At 42.6% G+C, this 21,516-nt stretch overlaps 1 protein-coding gene across 2 annotated transcripts; it reads right to left on the reverse strand.

The window, feature by feature from the left end:
• Positions 1-1,046: 1,046 nt before the first annotated feature.
• On the reverse strand, positions 1,047-8,896 carry LOC133906241 (protein NETWORKED 1A-like). Of its 2 annotated transcripts, none has more exons than XM_062348078.1 (6): positions 8,685-8,896; positions 6,978-7,152; positions 5,919-6,266; positions 4,517-5,838; positions 2,654-4,423; positions 1,047-2,385 (listed from the first exon to the last, which is right to left on the reverse strand). In XM_062348078.1, exons 2-6 carry the CDS (start codon positions 7,075-7,077, stop codon positions 1,294-1,296), a joined length of 4,632 nt encoding a protein of 1,543 aa, XP_062204062.1. In that variant the 5' UTR covers positions 7,078-7,152; positions 8,685-8,896; the 3' UTR covers positions 1,047-1,293. The 2 variants fall into 2 exon arrangements, with proteins under 2 accessions (XP_062204062.1, XP_062204064.1); XM_062348080.1 differs by lacking the exon at positions 8,685-8,896 and adding an exon at positions 7,760-7,831.
• Positions 8,897-21,516: the final 12,620 nt, after the last annotated feature.

A 21,516-nucleotide genomic window follows, 5' to 3' on the forward strand; every position in this document is an offset into this window, starting at 1 on the left:
CAAGAAAGCACGTGAGTGCTACAACAGTGTGACCGTGGTATATGTCAGAATGGCTACTGTATGTGCACCAGCGTATAAGGTCCTGTTTGTTTCGAATTATAAAATCTGAATCGTGATGAAAATCTAAAAGCTAAAACAAACAGCTAGATCGTAAAAGCTGGATTCTGATCACAATCTAAAAGCTGAAACAAACAGCTAGTTGGAAAAGCTGGATTGTTACAATCCAACACACGGATTGTAACAATCCAGTAATCTGCTTTCCACCAGATTCTAACAATCCACAATTTAGCATTTTACAATCCAGATTTTACAATCCAACTTCTTACAATCCACAATCTATAAACTGCTTTTCACAATCTACAGCTGAAACAAACAGGACCTAATATACTATATCCAGTGTTGTACCGTACAGGGAAGAGCTGGTAAAGTAGAATTTTTGTTTGGCATAGATCTGGTAGCAACTTGTCGATTGAAATTAGGTGAGATATATTAAACAAATTTTTTCATTTTTAGTTTTTAAAATAGAATTTGTAGGAGTAATTTTTTAAAATAAATTAGATGGTATTAGTTAGAAAAATAATAATTTATCTAATTCACTTATAATATAGAATCACTTCATTTATACAGTTTACATTAAAAAAATCACTTTCACCTATATAATCACTTCTGGAATCACTCATTCTATCGAATCTGGATTATGAAGAACTCTACCGAATAAACTATTTATTAAACAGTTTACGGTTTTGAGCTGTCTAGACGAATCTTGTCCGTGATTTATATCTTTTCTCTGTTTCATTCCATTTCTCTTTGATAGTTTCTGTTTTACTATTTGAGATGAAAGTGAACGTAGGCTGGAGTTTATTCATGCCTGTTTGGAGCGACGGATTACTATTTGGAGCGAAGGAATTCTACATGAAACAATCAAGAAAATCCAGTTCCCATGTTCCAGTTAAACATTTCTGGATGAAATATTTCCAGAACGCAGCAAAAACATTTTCTGATTTTCAGTTGGTGAGATAACTTCAGGGTAAGCGAAGCACATGAACTGGAGATAACCGTCAGAATTTTGCAAGAACGGCGAAAAATTTACTGATGGGAACAGAACTTGCCATTGCTGGCTGCTACCATTTACATCCTTAACCTTACTTGAGATATAAAAAGACACGAACTAGGATCAGTCCACTTGATTATTTACCTAGAACGCACGAAATAAGCAAGAACAAAGTTACTGCATTTTTTCGAAGATTAAAAGAGGTAACTAAAAGCTTCATCAGCCTCTGATGGAGGAAGGAGTTAGTCGTCGATGGCCTTGGCCCTCATGCAGCACGACGGCCCGCGCTGCTTCTGCTTGGGCCGCCGGCTGTCGCGCCGACGCCCGTAGAGGTACTCCACCAGCTGCACCCGCGACCGCCGCTGCACCTGCACCGTCGTCTTGGCCGCGCGCCGTGCCGCGCGCTCCTCCTCGTACTTGAGCAGCGCGTGCTGGAACCGCTGCAGCTCCAGCTCCAGCCGGCCGGCCTTCTCCGACATCTTCCGCACCCGCTCCAGGATCTTGCGCTGGCTCCGGCTCCGGAGGTCCACGTCCCCGCCGTCGCCCGCGGACGTGAACTCCTCGGCCTTCTTCAGGAGCTTCCCGTTGGCGTCGATCAGCTCCGAGATGGCGTCCTCTGCGTCGACCATCTGCAACTTGATGCCATCCAGCTCGCGGTCCGACGACTCCTCCACGCCGGACCGGAGTTCCTGGACGATGGACCGGAGGTCCCTGAGCCGCTGCGACTCCGAGGAGAGCCTGTCTATGACCTTCTTCTTCCACTCCCGGTGCGGCTCTGTTGTTGCAACGGGCCTCAGGAGGACTTCCTGCTTGTCGACGCTGAGATCCTTCATGGCCACCGGCTCGGAGGAAGACCGCTTCTTTCCCTTGTCATTCTCAGCCGCCTCGCTCTGCGGCGGTCGCAGGTCGACGTCGTGCCTGCGACTGCCACTGCTCACTCTGCCCACGCTCCACAATGCAAGCATCTTCTCGTCGTTGGACTGCGCCGGCGAGTTTTTCTTCTTGTGACGGTGCGAGGCTGCTCTCCGGCTGGGAGTTTGGACGAGGTCGAGCTGGATGTCCTTCATTATCCGCTCGTAGTTCACGTCGCTGGCGTCGCTGTCCAAGATCTCCTTGAGCTTCAGCATCTCAATCTGCTTCCTTGCATCCTGGAGGTTGCTGTTGAAATCGAGCCTCTCTTGCTCGAGAACGACCCCGGTATCCGTCACCACCTTCTGGAGGGCTTTGATGGTTTCATGCAGTTTCATCAGCTCCATGTCCTTCACCATCTTTGCATTCTGATCTTCACTTGGTTTCACAGAGATCTTTGATAGCTGAGGTGACAACTGGTTTTCCTGGCAAAGAAGTAAGCAAATCTGATGAGTAAGAAAAAACAATCCAGGGTATTCTGAATGGTGCAAATGTGTACTACATCAATATTAGATTTCTCAAGTATATCCTAGATATTCAAGCAGGATGTTCATAAAAATACTATTTTCTTGTCTTCAACTGAAGGATAGGAAGAACATGGTTATGTTACATAAAAAAAAAGAATAAACCGTCATCATCCTTCAACATGAGCAGGAAAGGGGAAAATGCGAACATGGAAGAAATAATGTTTACCTCCTTACGGAGCATGTTTGGTGGCAAGCAATCTTTGGCCAGTGACAAGGTTTGTTTCTCCAGGGCACTCACTTCGGTTTGCAATGCTCCTAGTATTGTGAAGTCACCATTCAGGTCAACCTTCAGCCTTCTATTCTCGATTTCAACTGCATTTAGCTTGTCCTTCAGCTCATCCACGTAAGAGTTCCTCCGAGTGATCTCTTCCTTCAAAACCTCCTTCTGCACCATATCACTTATCTCAAAACTCTCGCATGCTACAATGAGCTCAAGAACCTTCTCCTTGAAAAGAGCCGCATTGGCAGTGGCCAATTGCATGTTAGACAGCAATTTAGTGATCTCTGCATCGCAAGATTTGACATCAATCACAGGCTGTTCTTTGTTCCTAAGCACTTGCAATTCACTCTGCAACTTGTCGAGCTCCTCCCTTAGCACTTCGTTTGATTTCTCAAGGTCAGCATTGTCGACTTCTTTTCTCTGTTCCATGTTCACGTCACTCTCTTGTTGGCTTTTCCTGCCGGATTTCAATAGCTTGGTATCTCTCCTCATCGCACGCCTTCTTCCAGTGGAAATTTCTGCACCAGATCCATCACAGATGCTCAAAGTTCTACTGAGCTCCTTCTCAAGATAGTTGTTCTCGAGTTGTAGGTCTCCGAGCTTCTTGTTCATCAGCTTGATTTCCTGATAAAGCTCGTTGCCTGCTGCATGTAGAGACCCAAAATCCTCATGCAAACAACGCAATTGTGATGTCCTTTCATCATGAAGGCTTCTGAAAATGACACCAATGATATCTGTCTTGACCGCTTCACCAAGGAGAGTACTGAAATCATCTTCAGATGACTTCTCTTTTTCCCTGGAGTCATAAAGTTTGCTTGAAAGTGAGGAGTTCTCTTCTATCAGCTTGATTACCTGTGCTTGCAATGATTGCCGTGACTCATGCAGCTCCGAGAGTTGTCGAACCAAGAACTTTGCCTCAGATTTCAGCTCATCCACTTTGCGGTTACGAGCCTCCATCTCCTTCCGTAACTCACAGCTAATCTTTAGGAGGCCATGCCTTTCACTCTGCAGCTGCAGCAGCTCCTCATTCTTTGCTTGCCACTCTTGCTTCAGAACACTCCTTTCTGACCTCAGGTCAGCCACCTCTCGCCCAAAGTGCTCCAGAAGTGTGACAACAAGCGACTTCTCAAGGATCTGGTTCTGCTTCACATCCTGAGCATCAGAAATAGTATTCAGCAGGCACTTGATCTCATGCAAGACGAGCTGCACAACTACGTCAATCTTCATTAGATCCAATGATCCATATTTCTCATCCAGATGCAGTACTTCCATCACAGAACTAATCCCTTCTGTTAGCTTCTGGTTGCTTTGTGACAATAAAGCAATTTTCTCCTCTTGAACCTTGGATGCCTCTTGTTGCTTCCGCAATTGTGCCGAGACATCAGAATTTGCTTCAGCCATGTCGCCTAAGCACCTCTTCAAAATAAAAATCTCAGTCTGAGCTTCAGAAATCTTGTGCTCCTCCTCTTGAAGCTGGTTCTCTCTTCGCCGAGCTTCTTCTAGCAGTAGGCCTATCTCCTTCTGTATAGCACTGAATTGAGTCACGCCTGAGTTGGTGACTTCTTTATGTTTTTCCTTTTCTAGCATCAGCAACTCTCGGAGTTTGATCACTTCATCGAGGACCTTGTTTTTGTCCTGCTCAAGATCCAAGTGTCGTCCTTCTAACTCTGCATATTGGGTTTCCAAACTGAGTAGAGCACTATTGATGCTATCCACCTGAGACAATATCAAAGTATCCAGGGATCAAGTTACATCTTTTTTTACCTACGATGAAAATAAACAGAAAGCAACATATTTCAAGCAACATACCTCACCCACAAGAGTTCTCTTTTCAGATCGAAGTATAGAATTCTGACCGCGGAGTGTGTGTGTGGACTCGTCTAAATCTTTCAGCTTCCTTCTAAGGATCTCAAGCTCAGTATTATTGTCCGATAACAAATTTTCCAAGAATACATTCTTCTCAGATAGCTTCCCCATGGTATGAGAAACACCCTCAATCCGTGCAATGAACATGGCTCTCTCAGACTGATGACCATTAATCTTGGAATTTAGGTGTTTGCATGATTCTTCCAATGCAGCCTTCTTCTCCCGCAATCCTTCGATTTCAGTAGTTGCAGCTGAAAGAGATCTTTCCAAATTAGCATTTTTCTCCAACGTTCTCTCCAGTTGCATCAGATTCTCAACATACAAGGTTTTCCCACCCTCATGGCTTTTTATGGTCTCTTTTAGCTCAACATTTCCATCCCTCACCTCTTGTGCAAGTGATTGGAGTGATTCCACATTGAAATTCACCACTTGTATTTGCTCCTTGATCGAAAAGTGTTTCCTGTCCAAATCACCCCTGTCATCTTTGAGGTGTGAAATCTCATGCTGAAGCACCTTTTTTTCCTCTACATGCCGAGACACTTCTTCCTCAAGGCGCTGCTGTGCATTCTTCAAGGAAATTATCTCATCCTGCAGACGAATAATCACAGAAGTAGAAGAATGGTTTTGGTCATCCAATTTCCGATTCTCTTCTTGAGTTTTTTCCAATTCCTTTTGAAGCACAACTTTGGTTGCTTCAATGTCCTTATTCTTACTTGCTTCACCATGCTTTTCAAGAGACAGAAGTCTTAGCTTCTCCTTTGATTGTGCCAATTGCTTCTCTAAAGATAACCTTGCCATTTCTGCTTGCATTCTCTTGAGTTGCTCCTCTTGTATAGAGATGCTAAGTTTTTCTAGCTCAACATGTTTCTCATTTAGCTCTTCATGCTTCTCTTTCGAGGCATGCTTCAGCTTATCTAGCTCCAGATGCAAATTCTGGTTAGCTTTCTCAAGCTGAAGGCACCGTTCCTCTGCAGTGCTCAAATTCTGCAGTCCGTTTTGCATCTCCTCTTTCAGCCTCTTGAACTCCTCCTGGGTATGCAATATTTCAGACTTGAGGTTCTGTAATCGATCACTGGATTGTTGGCATTGTGAAAATGCAGCTTCCTTCTCTGCTTCTTGTTGTGCAAGGGCCTCCCTGAGACAAAGAACTTCAGATTCAGCCTTATCACTCTTTTCTAACACTGATGATATCTTCTTTTTGAGGTCTTGATTTTCCCGTGACAAGCTTGATATTTCTTTCTGCAGCTTCTCATGGTCCTGGTCATCTGCAATATTAGTACATTAGTTTGATCTGGCAGTTACTAGGATACTGCACTTATTGAGGAATTAAATTTGCGTAGCATACCTTTAGCGCATTTTTTTGAATCACCAGCGTTGATGAATGAAAGGAAAAACGGAGTCATGTCGCGACTGTCAGTTTCAGTTTCTGTGGATGCAGTTTCTGCTGGCAGGTCATCATCCAAGTCTAATTGAAACTCATCAGGAAATGCTTCTGCCATTTTCCGATGGGCCTGTCGGAGTTCCCCAGCTGCATGATCGTATCTTTCGGCTAAAGCTCGATAAGCACGGTACAACTCCTCAAGCAAAGACATCAGCTCTGGGCGCCTTTTATAATACATTTCTGCTCTTCTTGCGAAAGAGTCAGCATCCTCATCAATAATCTTGATCATCACTTCGATTTTGCTATCCATATCTGTGCGATCAAGCATTAATAAACACTAATCCAGTACAGGTTTAAAGTAAATGTAGCAAAAGGAGAAACAAAGCACCATACAAGTACATGAGAACAACACTTAACAGTCACCAACATCAATTTGCTTTTTTTATATAAAAATGCTAGCTCTCATAGTATCAAGTTAGGTTTCAATTTCTTCGACCATATTTAGTGATTCAATTATGAATAGCTAAAATGGATGCCATGAAGTTATATGCCAGCAGTGAAGTACTTCATGTGCTTTTCCTCAACAAATCTCCTGATTTTCAACAAAAAACATGAGGGGACAAGTCTTTTTCATGTAACAATATATCACAATAAGGGCTTCCAACTACATCTATACTTTATCATCAAGCCCTTCTGTTCTCACAATTAAATCCTTGAAAATACACAAGACAGTGCTAAGATAATTGTATGATAGTCCAGTGTCCCCTTAAGAGAATCGTTCAATAACCCATTATGTACCAGTAAGGCAAGAGACATTCTGAGTTGAACACAAAAGATGCTGCAAAAGGCAATGTGGATGCTTTTCCTAATTCCACGACGCAACGACCCCTAAGCAGACCGGTAATAGAAGCCTAATGTTAATCTTGAAATACATATTTGCATGTTGCTGATTTTCGCCAACAGATAGAATCACCGTAATTTATAGATTAAATGAAATCACCACAGTGACCCAGTAAAGTTTACCTGTCAGATTTTCCTGGAGCCATTTTGAGTTCTTTGGGGATATGTGACTATCCCACCACCATGAGTACTTGCGCATTGGATTGGATGGCGACATTGCCATTGAAGCCAGCTAAAGCACAGAACAGGACTCCCTGGCCTCTTCAGTCTGCTCGAAAATCTATTAGCAACCGACTACCTACAGAACATTAGAAACTTCCAAAATTAGCATCTTATGCAAAAGAACTTTCTTAGTTGTCGGGCACTACACGGTAGAAATGAAAATGAAATCCAGGGGCGAGATGGCTCAGATCACCCTAGGAGACCAAAAAAGTTCATAGATCAAAGTTGCAATCGATAGCAAGGCTGACTCTATTTTTCATACCACATCTCAACACAGTCCAAGAGGCATTAATAGCATCAAACAACGGTCAAAGATTAAGATTAGCAACATGTTCGTGCAATAATAACTTACTCCAAAACTCGGTGCCCAACCTGGAACGGTCTTGATACAGCGAGAAAAAAAATATTTTTTCCAAAGATTATGGTGTTATGGTTTGACCGTATGAGGGGAAGCAATGACTAAATCCAGGAGCATCAATAACACCTGGAGCACCCCCAAATATGCAGAAGATTTCTTCAATATCAGAAAATATGCCCAGATTTTGCCACCAAAAAGACCCAAATTCAGCGGGAAAAAACACTTATCAGAAGCAAAATCAGAACATTAAAAAATAGAAACAAAAAATGAGAAAATAATTCAAGAAGAATCAGAACCCTATCCTGTAGAATGGCTCAAATCTCACCTTACTACACCAGGGCAAAGAAACAAAATCACTGCAAAATAGAAGCTACCTCCATTACTACGATTGGAGCATCAAATAATGGGAAAATTGGTAAAGAAAAAGGGAAAGGAGGGCAGTGAAAAGAAAACCCAACCAACACAATAAAGATACACCCCCAACTACCCCAGGCCTCAAATCGCCAAAAGGACACAACTAGAAATCCACACCTGCAACAAGAGATGGAAATCACATCGCAGCATTCCATCAACTGGATGCTGGAGGCAGGCGCAGGAAGTTACTAGTGAAAAAAAGGAGCAACTTTAGGACGAACGAGCTCTGAATCCTACCCAGGCAGCAGCGCCATTTGCTGCTGTTGACGAGGAGGATATGAATATGAACGCAAGAACCGTAGCAGAAAAGGAGGAATCACGTCGTTTCCAAATGTGGGTTCACTAGGACCAATCTCTGCGGCAAAAAGGGGGCGAAATGGGGTCCAGAAATTACCAAATAAAAGGGAGAAATTGTCGCGTTCCCTTCCTAAAAGAGCAGAAAGCAAAATCTTGGAGTCACGGAGAGGGCATCAAGAGACGCATTGCCCCCATTTTCCTCAAGAGCAGTGACCAGAACGAAAAGCCACAGTTTTTGCAGAAGAAGAACGGCCATTGTCGTGTCTGTAAATACTACCGAAGAGATAATTTGGCCAAAGATTGTTTAGCATGCCTTCTAAATGATCACGAGGAACACGAGAAGCAAGAGCCAGGGCTAACAATAGCGAAACAAGCACACAAACAACGAAAAAATGGCATCTTTTCATGCCCAAGATAAATGTAATCACCAAAACGCGCTCACACAAAAGGAAATAATACCAACTTTTTCCAGCCCAGGATGAGGATAATCACAAAACATTGCCTAAATTACGCGACGGAAATCGAATAAATGCACTTACCATCAAGGGAAGAGGAGGATCTTGACCGGCTGCAGCCCCGAGAGAGATCCAGCTGCTCCCCATCCCACTACCCCTAGGCCATCATTCTCACCAGCACATTAACACCATCTTGCATTACCGGCGAGAGAGAGATAGAGAGAGAGCTCCTTGGCTGAGCTGAGCAGCTGCAATCATGGGATGCAGGAGCAGTAGTGTGGGGGTCGGGGAAAGGAGTGGAGTGATGGGGGTATTAATTGTTTATTTATTTTTATTTTAATATAGAAAAGTAAAGGACAAAGATTAAGGCACATACTACAATTTTTTTAGGGGAGTACTTTGTTCTGCAAGAACAACAGTGTGTTGGTCTGTGGGGCTTGGGCACATAATTCACTTTGTTACTTTCACTTTTTTACTGGTTCTGAAAATTGATCAGTAATGGTGCATCAGTCACATATTTTGGAGGAATATTTTCTTTTGCATGACTGGTCAGTGTGATGTGTCTGTGGGTCTTAGGCGGAGAAATTACTCTGTTACTGTGATTTTTTACCGTTGCGGTTTATTTGCAAGATTAACGTTAGTGTCTGTTGTGATCCATTTGTTAACGTTGGGATTTGCTCTTTGACCCTTTCAGTAATTTCTTCGGAGAAGATGCGGAGGAAACGGTCGGAAAGAAGCGGTAAGCAGTTTAACTTGAGAATTACTATTAGAAGTTGAAGATACTGTCAGATTTTTGGCTTGGTTTCCAATATAACTTACCAAAAAAATAAATTTGTTTTTTTTGGATTAAATATTTTGAGGACTTGTATAAACTTATGATCACAGCTGTAGACTTGTCTTTCTAAGGAAAAAATTATTTATGGTTCTTACAATCATGTACAGGTAAAAAGTTTGCAAACATGCATGGCATATCAATATGGGTTAATTAGATTTATGCCACTGCAATTTGGCAGTTTCAGAAGAATGCCACTCGTATTTTGAAACTTCGAAGAACGTCACTACAACTTTGATGTACTTAAAAAAATGACATTCTCGCCACTTTAAAACGTTTTGGCCCTAATACGACTGTGTATTTCTATTCGTACACGAATACGGGCCCACTTGTCATCGGCTCTCCTCTCTCTCTCTCCAGCTTTCTCTCTCTTGCCCGCGCCGCCCAACGTCCGCCCACACCGCCCGAGCTCTGCCGCATCGGGACGGCCAGTTGGTAGTGCGCACAGTGCGCAGTGAGACAGAGGGCGACAACAACTTGCGGCAGTCTTAGTGCTGAACCACTGGCAAAAGAGCAACAATGGGGCTCTTACAACCTCGGTGAAGCGGAGGTGCAGCGTTCGGTGGTCTAAATTTGTGCGACGATGGGCACGTGAGGACGGCTCGGTTGACCATGAGGCAGGGGAAATGGGCACGCACATGAGCACCCTAGGGTCCTTAGGAAGCTATCGAGGTGGTCGGCGTCGATGGCGAGTGGCGAAGATGGGCGGGCGATGGTGATCCTGACGGCGGAAGGAGGCACGCGTGGATAACCCTCCTCGGAGTACTGGGCACAAATGTTCGGCATAGTTGGGTTTCTGCTAGCCTATAGATGGTTCAATCATGAGCAATCGAATGGAGACTCACCGGCGGAGAAGATAGCTCGACGGTGGTGGTTTTAGGCCGAAATTGGGGGAGAAAGTTGTTGGTGGTCTTCGGATACGCAAGAACCCAAATTGATTGGTGAAAAGGCTCAATAGGGCATGGGACATGCTCAACGATGGCAACAACACCTAGTATCGGTAGAAGTACCTCGATGGCGATGACATGGGGGCACGTGAGCAGCTCGGCGGCGGCGTCTCTCTGCGTGCGCGAGCTGTGCTCTGTGTGGGAGGCAAGAGAGAGGGAGAGAGACGGGAGCAGAGAGGGGTAGAGAAGGGAGCAGAGAGGGGTAGAGAAGCGAAGCTCAAGTGACGGAGCTCGGACAGCGCGAGCGAGAGAGAGCTAGAGAGAGAGAGTGAAGAGAGCCGATGACAAGTGGGCCCGCGAAGCCATATTCGTGTACAAATTGAAATACGCAGCCATATTGAGATCAAAACGTTTTAAAATGACGATAATGATATTTTTTAAAGTACATCAAAGTTACGGCGGCGTTCTTTGAAATTTCAAAATACTAGTGACATTCTTCTAAAATTGTCAAGTTGTAGTAGCATAAATCCAATTAACCCTGTCTATATTGACATAGACCTGAGTCATGATTGCGGATGCCATGGACAAGAAACAATTTACAGGCTGTAGTTAGTCACCGTGGGAGAAAGATTGTGTACCAAACCAGCAGCTCTAATCATTGTTTAGAGCAAGCATTTGTTGTGTAATCATGAGCTTTAGTGGAGGCAGAATGAGAGCTAAGAACTAGGAAGGTGGTAGAAAAGGCTGTGCCCATTAAGTATTTTAATTTTAAGCAAACAAGCACACCAGTTTCATTGCAGATTTCAGGCCAGTGCATGGGTCTTGCTGTCTTTTGTCTTCGTTTCTGCCCACTTGGAACCACAGTTGATGGTTGTTGTCTGCCTTTAGATTTTTTTTCTCTTTTCTAGCAAAAAGCACCTTCTATTCTATACTATCTCACTACTCCAACCACATTGCCAATATGGCAATTCATAATTTGAACAGAGCATCAGTCAGTAATGTAATGGACAGCAAGTGATCAGTGAATATTCTCAAGGAATAAGGTAAACTAATTCCTATGTATATGCAGCTATTGTTTTGTTTCTGAAGTGCTCTCCCATGTCTCATTTATAAATGTTAGTACCATTTCTGAACAAAACTATTGGAGAAGTATATGTCTACAGATATCAAGATTACCTATTTTGGCTCTCACGGATAACGAAGAAATGACTGTGTCCTGAAGAGAATGGTCTACCTCGGCACTCTAATTTCAGCGCAAGAATCCAGTTCTTCAGTTTCTCTGAAGTGGCAGTACAAACTTAAATGTCGCGAACCAACAAGCAGGACTTCAACTTCCTGGTGCACATGTTTAAACAAACTTAGAGCATATATAACGGGGCGTCTTTAATCCTTTTTAAAAGTTTAGAGACGTCTCTAATATATATGAAACATAGGGTCTTTAAATTATATCTTTAATGTATCTTCAAATAATCCTACAAATATTTTAAGAATTGGTTTATGAGCTTAAGAGATGACCATTTCTATTTGTCCTTACTCATCGGCGCTGAATTTTGTTGGTGTAGTAATGCTAAGAGACGTTGAACCACTGTGCATGCCCTCAGTGGCATATTTTTTCTTCAAATGGACGGTAAAAGATTTGCCGATTTTTTATTAGAGGAGTAAAAAGGATGAAAATATAGAAATACAAGAGGGCTGCAGTAACCCCACGTAGAGCTCCCCAGATGCGAGCTCAACGCACACACCACCACCAATGTAACTACAAAGATGTGAATTAATTGTGATTACATGGGAAGAACTGCTATTGTCTATCCCCGAAATGGCATCTTCCTTTCATCAAAATCTTCTTTGATGCCCTGAGCCACATGCATTGGTGGCTGGGCTTGGTTTTGAAACTCCGCCTGTTCCGCTCCTTCCACACATTCCACCAAAAATAAGTCACCAGCCCAGGACTTCATCTCTATGCTATTTATCCGCCCTTCTACTTCTCGCCACCATTTTTTGATCGTGCGGTACACTGTTAGGCTTCGCAAGGTGAACCTGTGAACAAGTCATTGACATACTAGTGAGCTGAAGCACCACATGGGACATGATAGAGATATTATTGCCAGATTCTATGTTTAAATATGCTGGAATTGTACAAATTATACGTTGGAGAATTATTAAATTTATAATATAGATTTTGGTTAGCTCCCTTTATAAAGCTAAAGAAAAAGGAAATTCTTTGATGAAATGAATCGTGCGGACCATGGTACTTTAAGTCTGCGCAAATCCTAAAAGTGAAAAAAATCAGTATATAGTAATGCAAATTGTAGATGATATGATAAATGTTGGTGACTGAGATCAACAAACATATCATTCAGGGACGCATGGTAAACTCCAAAAGAAAATTATCATGGTGAGGGAGAGTTCATAACTTCATATATATATTGTTTCTAGACAAAAATATAAAGTTCTCTGTGTTCTTCAGGGTTAATGCTAGTTTTCATTTACCCCCAGAAAAATGCCAGTTTTCATTTATCTGACTTGAAACTATGATGTGCAGGATTAGTTATTGGGAAAGCCTACCGCCCCTTTTATCTTGGGACAAAAAGTAAGGCAAATATTGCTTGCAATGGGGGACTGTCGGCTTGACCTTGCCGGGAACTACCTAGCTAGTAATCGTTCCTCCGGTGTACTGTCAAAGCCCAAACATTTACCTTTTTCGAAAGCAACTTCATAGGCTTATGACTCCCAGTAGCTTTATTTAGTCACTTGACACACCGCGCAAGGTTGTCAGTATCTCGATCCGTATGGTAGATCATATAACATATGAAACCATCTCGATCTCGACCAGTCCAAGTCATACATTTCCGAGTCATACTAATTATTAATGGGACATTATACTTGATCCTACCTCGAAGATAATGGGTACAAATTGTGTGTGAAATTTACATATTTTAAACACGAAATGATAGAAATCTCATCGTGTGGTGTTCAAATATATTTTTCTTGAGTGCAAGCATTTTATGTGGACTAGCAGCATGTGCAAGTACAGCGGAGAAGACGAGTCAGATGTAGCCCCACATTGATATTAGTTGATACACTGACGGGTACCCCCTTGCGTTTATATGGAAATAGCAGCATGTGCAAGCGTTTAGTTTAATTTCCCTACAGGGTTATTACTACTATATATGTTAGGCCTTCCTTTCGAGATAAAAGGTGACGAAGAACCTACGCTGTTCAAGAGTTAAACCGGAATTAGGCATGCAACAGGGCACAATGGAACCATCTTCTGACTTAAGAGAGGTAAATCATCTCGTGAACAGTAACTATGAATTATCTATACTACAGTAGATGGAATAGAGCTGCTGCATTTCCCTCTGTACGGTAAGATCACTACAGTGATTCATAAACAGTATTTCTGCTACCGTGTTTACTGTATTGCGTATCGTTGTTCACCCTCTCACGAATCACTATTTATTCTACTGTTCATTGTTGATTTTTGTCCTTCCAAGTCAGAGGATTGGGTTCCGGGCACAAATGTATAAGCAATTTGATCATGCACCACTTTACAAGCAATAGCGTCAATCAAGCATGCTCGCATGCGATTAGGGAGGCCATGTGATGCGATCGAGCAAGCAACAGAAAGCGACTGATCTTCCTTTCCTCCCCAGCCAGTGATCTTGCTCATCTTTATCGTCTTGTGATCTCCTTGAGTATCTCGCAGATCAACATCTTTTTGGGATGTGCACATGAAAAGGTATCACCGGCATGGTTCACGTAACCGACCGGACCGACCTCCGGCGGTAACCGAAAAACCGCGGTAACCGTGATTACCGGTCAAAAATTCAAAAAAAATCGGAGAAAATTCATTCGGCAAATTTTAAATTTTTGCGAAAAAATCATGTTTTTGCTCTCTCGGTAACCGAGCGGTTTGGGTCGGTTACCGAGCGGTTTGGGTCGGTTACCGAGCGGTTTGGGTCGGTTACCGAGCGATTTTCTCGCATTTTTGATTCGGTCGGTTACCGAGCGGTTTGGCTCGGTAACCGCTCAGTTTTCTCGATTTATCGAGCGGTTTTATCGAATTTCAGCGCAGTTCAACAAAAAACCTAAAAAAGTGTTCAATCTTGTAAAATTAATAACTAATTCATCCGAGCTTCAAATCAAGTGAAAAAAATTTTGTTGGCTTCCTTGTAACATGATCTACATGATAAAAGTATTTATACTCATAAAAAAGTTCAAAATTTTCTGTGAGAAATTTTATTTGTTAAACCAAGGTAAATGCATAGTTTACTCTTTGCTAATCCAAAAATCATGAAACTAATTTTGTTAGTCTTCTTACATGATCCTATATCTTTTAAAAATATATGAACTCATGAATTAGTTATTGTAACATGCATGATTGTGTAAATATGTTGCGACTAGATTAATTCATAACTGACCCATCACACCTTAAAAATTAGTGAAACCACTTTCATTAGCTTATTTATATTATTATTTACGTAGAAAAAATAATAGTAGACATGAATAAATTAATTACAGTGATGTTTCTTAACATATTCACTTTATGCTTGTGAACTTTGTAAAAATCATAGAGAATTTAATAAAACTCTAAATAAAGTGAAATCAATTTTAAAGGTTCTCTTAAAATATGTTTTATACAAGAAAAATATGTGTTTGCATGTTACACTTTTCCTTAACGTGAGTTAATAATTGAGCCGCACGCTTCAATTTTTTTCATTTTTTTAGACTTTCTCCCTATAGAATATGATGCAAACGACATTATTTTTGAACATTTTTTTCACAGAAGTTCTTAGAATTGTGTCTAGTTTTTTTAAAGATTTTTTTTGATTTTTTTTTATTTTTTCGAATTTTTTGAATTCAAATTTCGGTTACCGAACGGTTTTTGAAATCGGACCGGACCGGGAAGGTCGGTAACCGTGATTTTTGAGCGGTTACCGACGGTTTTTTGAACCCTGATCACCGGCTGGCCATGTATGTGCATACGTGTAAACAACGTCTGCTTATTAAAGGGAGCTTAAAACACTTTGTTTGACCTAACAAACTACGGTGTTTGGTTCTGGTCACACTTTACCACACCTTAAGTGGACAAGTTTGACTGATTCTGGTTAGTATTTGGCTTGCTATCATATTTTTTGGCACACCACAAACCTTAGACCAGTGGTTCATCTGTCGTAGACATAATTTCTTGCTGGGTTTTTTTGTCTATGTTGTTAGTTGTATTTCTTAGCTAGTCATGAAAATTATGGTGCGCCACGCTCTGTCATAAGAAGTTTGCAAAATGCGGCTTGCAACCAAAGATTCATGCACAACCGGTAAGCCATTTCTGTTTAGTCCTTCGATAAAGCTCACCTTAAACATTATACTCGATCCAACAACATTAACTTCTTTTTTTTTACAGACATCTCCCCACTAGTGATCTATTTTGGAGATCTTTTAGAGTGCGGAACAGGAGTCGAACTCTCGCCAACTCCCTCCACCTATAAAATTTTGCCATTGAACTACCAGCCCGTCCGTCCAAATGTAACTTCTAAATCCTCCAACACTGCGAGTTCAGAGATAATAGACGGCTATGTGACTAGGTTAGTTAAACTAGTTCATTTTTCAAGCTTGGTTAGGCTCTCCATTTTATCAAACAAGAGAACAATTAACCTAAGCTCCATCTTTTTTTTTCACAACACATATATCTTGTGAAGGGGAAGAACTAAATTTTGTAAAGATACAAACATGAAAAACGAAGGTGCAATGGAAAGGTTGGAATCATGGACGGGTGGAAAAGTGCCAAGGGAGCAAGCCACAATGATGAGTGCCTGCGTGCAAGTCTGTTTCTATGGCCAGGTGGGCCACACACTGCCCAACACTGCTGTCCAGTCTCGTAGTGGGCCCACGGCCCTTACTCGGCTGGAGCATCTGTGGGCCCCGGACCCACCAGCTTATGTGAGAGTTGAGCAGTAAAAAAGTATCAGGTAGATGAGTTTCATTGAAATTTTACAGGAAAATAAATATCCAGGGCATTTGACCGAGAGTTACACGTTGGCACACTTACTGATTAAATGTATGTTTGTTTTAGCTTTAGATTATAAAAATTCAATTTATTTTGTAGAATTTATGAAAGCTCATTTTTACTTGATTAGATATTGTGAAATTTCGTAGCACAATTTAGCTGATGGATTATGAGAACCAACTTTTATATTATGATCGTATGTTTTTGCTTTTGGGGGTCTAAGACGAGTTTAATCAGATTAGATTTTAGTTTCCTTCGTAGCCATGTGACATGTCATGCTTTTCAAGTAGTTTGCCCTCCTTACCTTTTCTCGAACCGAAGCAGTAGGAGAACTGTCTGAAGAAACCTCAACAGGTAAAATAACAAAAGTCACAAAACAAAAAAACAGAGACCCAGACAAGGAGTCTAAAGAGGCAACAAAGCCTATTCTCATCTTGTCAAGCGACCTAAATGCCGTACTCCCAAGATACCCCAGATGGGAGCTTCATCTTTGATCCTTTGCGTAACATAGAAGGACGCCCCTTCAGCGGAGTTGAAAATTTTCAGGGGTAACTGTTATAGATATATTTGGATGTGTCGGTTTCCTTGTACTCGTATCTGTAAACGAAGGATTACCCAAAGCAAGCTAATTTCAGGTGGCAACTCAAAAAATCCTTCAACACTAGACGACCTAGCATCTTAATCCAACGAACACTGTTTCTCCTGTTTACATGCAGAATATATACAGTTTTTCTTGGACAACAAACACACTTTCCGACTCTTGCAACCCACGAACATGCAATAATGCAATGCCACACCTGAAAACCTTGCCTCTATTTTCACTTTTGCAAGCATATGCACCTTTCAAACTTGTAGTGGCACTCATGTAAGCTTCATTTTTTTTATATATATGTACTAAATCTAACGCATAATCGTTTCTTTTCCTAAAAATAGTACCATGTTGAACCAATTTGCTATTGAAAACAGCAAAAGAGGAGGGGGAAAAGAACTAAAATGATCCTGCCTTCTGGTCCTCCAAATCGAAATGTCGGCACAAAATAGAGCGGCGTGCAGCCTTTCCCAACGCCCATTGCTATCAGTTGTGTGCATCAAGGTCGTCGCTCGTCAGTGCGCCACAAAAGAAATAAAAAAAAAGAAATTTGCCGAGCAGTCAGATCATATGATTCTGCTGAAAAGATTGGGGAGAAGACCTATTTTGTCACGCATTTTTTTATCATAACATGTAAAAAATGTGTTGAGTGGATCAGATCAAAACCATGAATAGATAACTAGAGCCATTGAGAAGAGCATATTTGAATCTTGCAAATTAGGCAATACACTAATCGTTTTTATCTTCTTATTTGATACTCCCTCTGTCCTAAAATACAGGACGTATTAGAATTTAGAAAAGTCTTAAAAAATATATTTTAATTATTAATTTATTTTACAATATATTACCAATTACTACAAAATCAATGTGTATTAAAATATCTATAAAATATGAATCTATTGATATAACTTTTGTGCATTAAAATATACGTATAATTTGACCAATTATTGATTAAAATTTACAAATTTTGACCTTTTCAATTCCTAATAAGCCTTATATTTTGGGACAGATGGAGTATATGTTAGGAGTGCCAAAGTTTTCCTTTTTTACTTCATATTATATTTTTTAAGAAATATACTAGAGTGCGCATATATACCTTTTTTTTTTCTCTCGAGAACGTGAGTGCACAAACAGAGTTGCTCTTACATTTAACAAGACGAAATCTTTGTTTAGTGGTCACTTATATTACATATTACTGGTCTAGGAGACAAACGAATTTTAATTAGGTAGCTTACATAAGGTTACTGGCAGTGCAATCGACAAGGAACTCAAAGAGCACGAGATACCTGTTGCCTCAACTCGTCCCTCTCTATCTTTTGGCTCGTCCATTCCACATCCTGGTCTCTGATGGGTGTGGACGCATGATCGGTCCATGGGCGCCGCCGGCCGACCAATCAGTTCGCCGTTCAGGTTGGTGAGGCCGGTCGGTCCGGCACCCCATCCGGGGGTGCCCGGCCATGGCTCACATGCTCCCAGGTTTGTCTCGTTGGGCTCAGGAGTCAGGGCATGCATGCATGGTTCCTGGCCAAGCCTGATTGGCAGAGACATGTCCTGCGTGCTGTTGGTGTCGCCTGAGCTGTTTGCATTTGCACTTGCACAGCACACTGCTCCTACTGTTCAGGGAACACAGGGCACATCGATCGCCTTCCTCTCTACTAGCCACCAGGCCACCTCGTGGGACGGATGATGCATCCATGGTGTGGCTCGCAGCCAAGTTTGCAGTCTGAGGTTCCATACCTGAGGACTAATCACTGACAATGCCACATAACGTGGTTGTACAGCTGAATTCCTGGGTAAATGCATGCATGGTGTGATGGATGCTGCAAAGTAGATGTTAGATATATATGTATTTTCTCTTTTGGTACTTTGTATTATCTCATTATAAAAGGGGCTTTCTACATATTTGCCCCCACCTATACCTATATATACGGTCCTATGATGAATATAAGTAATATTCATAACATTAGAGGCGAAACCAAGCCCATAGCAAGATGGGCTTCACTTCGGAGCATTGGAATTTCGCTAAAGTATAGCTCAGATAGTAAAAGCCCAATCCGAGGTGATATTTTGACATTGGTTCTAGATTGTTAAATTTTAGTCTAGGGTATGACCAAATCCTGGTTCCGCTCTTGCATAACATAGTACAGAGCCAAAACTAGTGTTAGGGTTTTTCTCTCCCCTAGTGATCATTTGCTTGCCCGCATGTTGCACTTTCGTGAATCCCACCTTCGACATCGTCGATGTGTTCATCCTCTTGAGCATGTTGCAGGCACTTCGTTTTGATGCTTGTGTTACTTTGTCAATCACACCGCCTGCCGCCTGATTGGATTCCTTTCCGCTGCTTTTCGTCCTAGACGAGTGCCCTGGGATCTTCTTCCATGGAGTTGTTGCACCATGCTGCAGTTCATCATGTCGCCTCTATGTTGTCGTCTTCAGGTTGCCTAATGTGGTTCTCCGCTACCAGGAGTCACTCACTATCGTCAAGATCCACTCTGGTGATGGGGGCATCCACTCGTTGGAGCCGGGATCCAATATGTTGGGACCACCTTGCCGCCACCAGAGCAACTCATCACCATCCGTCGGTCACACACTCTCCTCTACTCCATGTCTGAGCAGAGGCCACTGCCACTCAGCTGCTTGAGCGGAGCACCACCATCGGACCACCGGCCTTCGGCTTCTATTGTCGGGCGTAGCCGCCTCTGGTCTATTCGATTTGATTGAATAGATCTATTTTAGTATTAGGTTTTAATGTAAAAAAGGAAAAAAATTATGACCATCAGTTGTTGTCATATTGCCACTTATCCAGGATGTCGTCCTCTTCTGTTCTTTCATCGAGCCATGTTTCTGCTCCTTGTTGCCTATTAATTTTTTATAGACTCAACTATCTGGATTGGGCTCTTCACATGCACTTGTACATGCGTGGTATTGCGACTTTGGAACTTTTCCTACTGGTGAGCTACCTTGTCTGTCATGCCTTACTGTTGCCCCTAAGCTTGTGATTCCAGAGAAAGCCATTGAAGAAGAGAAAGAAGAAATTGGCTACTGATCATGAGGATTCTTTGGCGTCTTTTAAGGCTCACTTTGCTACACACATGATATGGAAGGATGAGGATGCTCATGTTGGCTCTGTCCTTGTTGCTAGCATGGAGCAACGTCTCAGTGGCGATGTGGTTAGTCTTGACTCTGCACAATTCGTGTGGTATTTTCTTCACTGTTGCTATGAGCCATTTGGTTAGTCTATGTATCTTGCTGCTATATGCCAGTAGCAGTCTTTATAGAAGGGTGGTGCTATAGTGGAGGACTTCTTCAACCATATGTCTGCAGTATGACACCAGCTTGACACACTTGGACCCTGGTTGTCTCCTAGTACATGTCAACACTACTGTAAAAAGCCATAAGAGGGTCGGTTGAAAAATGGCTCCAGTGCTGGTTTTTCAACCGGCACTCTTTTATCGGCACTGATACTCGGCTAGTATCAGTGTCGGTTGCCTATCCAACACTGCTGTCATTTCCAGTGAATAAAAAAGGAGAAAATTGGCGGCGGCGGGAGCGGGATTCTGCTCCCACCGCCGCTCCCACCGGGCACCACCGCTGCCAGAGAGGAAGCCAATGTCGCACTTATGCTCCTGTACAACAATATAATGTGACGACTCGAAGGCTGTCGCCACAACACATGCTTAGCCACCGCGCTCCGCTCGACCGCCATCACCGCTCAGGATCCCGCCGCGCTAGAATCCATCGCCACTTTGGATCTAGCCGCGCTGGATCCCGTCGCTTGGCCGCTGCCGTCGCTCTAGATCTCGCCGCTCAAGTGCTTGGCCGTTGCCCTTCCCTTCCTCTCTAGTGGTATATCGAGACAGGGAAGGAGAGTCATCGTGGACATAGCTCTCGGTCCTCGACACTGACACCATGGGCGTGTCGGATGCCAGGACGGGGCTCTTGGGGTCACTCATCAAGGAGGACAGCCACGTGTACTCACTAGCTGCGGCTAGGGACATGCTCTACATTGGCACAGACTCGAGGAATGTACGGGTGTGATGGGACCGACGGGAGCTCACAGAGAGATTTGGATTGGGAGAGGGAGAGATGGGGGAGTACTGAGAGGATAAGGTCGCGTGAGGATGAGGACACAAGGGTGAGAGAGAAAGAGAGGATAAGGTCGAGAGAGAGAGAGAGAGAGAGAGAGAGAGAGAGAGAGAGAGAGAGAGAGAGAGAGAGAGAGGACTGAGCTGTGAACGAGCCTAGCATACGTGTGAGGGGTGAGCCAAAATCCTATTTCATTGAAATTTTGGGTCCGAATCAGGCTTCAGTGCCTGTTAGTATTAAAAACTAGCACTGACACTACCAATGCCAGTTTTTGTTACAAAACAACACTGATAGTACGTATCAGTACCAGTTCTTAGTGGTTTTACCACGGTTCAAGCACGGGAGGTTAAGAACCGGCACTGATACCTCTTCAGTGATGGTTACTGTTCAACCTTCACTGATGGGACGCTACTTTTGACTAGTTCTGTAGTAGTGCAATTCTATTTTGGTTAGAAGTCCAACTTGGAGGTTTGTCGCACCTATGACTTCTTGGCATGTGTTCGGCCTGAATTTGAGTC

Source organism: Phragmites australis, chromosome 23 (genome assembly GCF_958298935.1).
Source record: "Phragmites australis chromosome 23, lpPhrAust1.1, whole genome shotgun sequence".
Lineage (NCBI taxonomy): Eukaryota > Viridiplantae > Streptophyta > Magnoliopsida > Poales > Poaceae > Phragmites > Phragmites australis.